At 33.1% G+C, this 2,735-nt stretch overlaps 1 protein-coding gene across 1 annotated transcript; it reads right to left on the bottom strand.

Moving 5' to 3' along the window:
• Window positions 1–249: 249 nt before the first annotated feature.
• LOC139526034 (uncharacterized) lies at window positions 250–2,120 on the bottom strand. Its single transcript, XM_071321205.1, has 2 exons — window positions 1,712–2,120; window positions 250–1,004 (listed from the first exon to the last, which is right to left on the bottom strand). The coding sequence occupies exons 1-2, from the start codon at window positions 2,081–2,083 to the stop codon at window positions 261–263; spliced, it is 1,116 nt and encodes a 371-aa protein (XP_071177306.1). The 5' UTR covers window positions 2,084–2,120; the 3' UTR covers window positions 250–260.
• Window positions 2,121–2,735: the final 615 nt, after the last annotated feature.

Here is a 2,735-nt window from a genome sequence, read left to right as displayed (position 1 = left end):
TTAATGTTTTGGAGTTTACTTTAACGTGCATTCACACTGCACTAGTACACAGTTGTATTTAGGGGTCAACTGAGGCCCTCCTCCGGGTGCGGGTTCTTTTCGTTGCGTTAAAAACCCATTTTAGGCCTTCGGCTGTTCTCCTTGGTCGGATTGTCTCTTTGATCTTTTTCCCAATGTCCATTCTCAATAAATCGAAAATAAACTGACTTTGCCATGGACGAAAAAAGTAGGACAAACAACAGTATACTAAACAAAACATATTAACGGAAAATTTCTTTTGTTTTAACACTGTTGATATTTCTAATAGCTTCAAAGTTACATTTAATGTCACTGCCGTTGTTTAGAAACCAATGTCCCCACTCTTTAGCACGTGCTATTTTATTGCCATTGCCTATTATCCAATTGTTATGAATGACATATGGCTTCCATGATTTCCGTTTAGATTCCGGTAAGGCGTACCATTTCCCGTCGGGGAAATCTGTATGCGGTAAAATTAAAGCTTTTAATCCGCCATAGCGTTTCGAGAATAAATCATTTAAATACACTTGGTCATTTTCCCCTTCGGAAACTTTTCTCTCTGACGGCCATGTTTTTATTCTGTCTGCTAACTGCAGCATTCTGCTATATAACTCTTGAAATAGTTTAACCGTGGTGTTAGTAGGAAACATGTAGAAAAATCCACCATTTACTGAATTAGTTACCATGCTATGCTTATTGCTATTATGTACAAATAACATGTCATATTTACCAAAATATGATTTAAATAACGAGAGGGGGTTCTGTAGCCAGAGAAAGTCGAATTCAAACAGGAATGTTTCTATATGATTTTCCAATAATGCTAAAAGTATTTCTGTTCTGCGGACTAAAAGTCTGATATAACCAACTTGACTATACTTTTGATCTTTTTGGAGATATTTGTCGACGGTTAACACAACTACCTTGATGTCTGGTGATACTGATAAAAGTTTCTCCTTTGCTTTCTGATTCGTGGCAATCACTAATACCTATAACAACAAAAAACACGACAATCAGGCAACTGTACCAAGCCACACACTGATTCCCCTTTGATCATATGTTCTGTTCCGATTTATTTAACTTGTTGTTCGTTCTGCCTCTGGTCTTCAATATTCGTGTATGTAATAGATGTTCCTTTGAGTCATATAACGGAATTTCATCATCATGCATGAGAAAAATATCTGTTTTTCGAGAAATCGTATTATAAATTTGGCACGGTTATATATGTTGGGTTTTTTTTGTAATCATATTTTTTGTGTATTTTCTATGTATTTGTAGCTCTTTTTTGTGTATGTTCTTTATTTTTTCTATTATTTTGATAATCATAGTATGAGTTAGTTGTTGTAATACCTATAGCAAGATGATTTAACTATAAATTTAAGTCAATCATGGAAAAAAAAACGTTGACGACGTCGACATGACAAAACTATGTATATTAGCTAAAAGACAAAAAAAACATTCATAATATCCGAAACGAAATTATACAAGTATGTCAAAAGAAAGCAATATTATAACGAAAATCTATATAAAAAAAAAACACATTTAAAAATCTAAATGTACAATGCGGTATGGACTTTGCTCATTGTTGAAGGCCGTACGGTTACCTATAGTTGTTAATGTCTGTGTCAATTTGGTTTTTTGTGGATAGTTGTCTCATTGGCAATCATACCACATCTTCTCTTTTATATGTACTAACCTGATGATGTATTTCCATATGTTTTGTATTACATAACCAATTATATGCTAGAGTTAAATATCCATCATTTATCACTGTAACAAGCACTGCCTCCTTAGACATGGATCTAGCTATTGTAAGAATAGATTCCAAGTCTTTCTGTTCTTGTGTTAAGTTTTTATCGTTTCCAGATAGAAATGCCAAGGAGTTCGTTTCTGTTTTATTTTTCCTTCTAAGATTTTCCCTCGGACGTTGGTATGAGCAATTCTTTGATACAATTGTTTGTACTGCCTGTATTTGTAACGAGTTGTATTCAACAGATTTATATTCAATCAAACAAAATGATATCATAAAGGTTATGAACAATGCGAAAACAAAGTCTTTTTTGTTCATGACTCTACTTGGAAATTGACAGTCACACGTGCGATTCTATATACACTGATGCACTCGCATACCGAAACTAACTCTGCAATAACAAACAAAAAATACATCAGTAAAAGTACATAAACATCGCATAGTTGAAGTACAGAAAAGATGAAAACAAATATAAAGCTAATTTGTATTCTGTTGTCCAACCATTTTGAAAGAACTCTTTCGATGGTTTTGAACGGAATAATGCTGTTTCAAAGCAGCGAATTCCTTTGATGATTTGTATGTTCAATGTTGAAGGTCGTACGATGATCTATAGTTGTTGATTTCTGTGTCAGTTTGTCTCTTGGTGAGAGTTGTGTCATTGGCAATCATACCATATCTTTTTTTTTTTAATATTGATTAGAAAAAAAAGAAACCCAACACGCCGCCAAAATTTACAATTTAAATACTTTTACTATTATACGTGTTTACACACATAGAAAAAGTAGGACATATAGGACCCTTAATAAGTAGATATTATTTAATTGAACTAGAAATTTACACTGTGACTATACCAGTTTCGAAGCGAAATGTGATTACAAATTCATAAAAGATACTATGCACTGTTCTAGCATTAATGTTCTTTTCTTATTTACTAGTATATAAATCACAACCGAAATTAATGAACGACGGA

This window comes from Mytilus edulis, chromosome 6 (assembly GCF_963676685.1).
Source record: "Mytilus edulis chromosome 6, xbMytEdul2.2, whole genome shotgun sequence".
Taxonomy (NCBI): Eukaryota; Metazoa; Mollusca; class Bivalvia; order Mytilida; family Mytilidae; genus Mytilus; species Mytilus edulis.
Note: the sequence above shows the minus strand (reverse complement) of the source record. Positions and strands in the feature narration are given on the sequence as shown.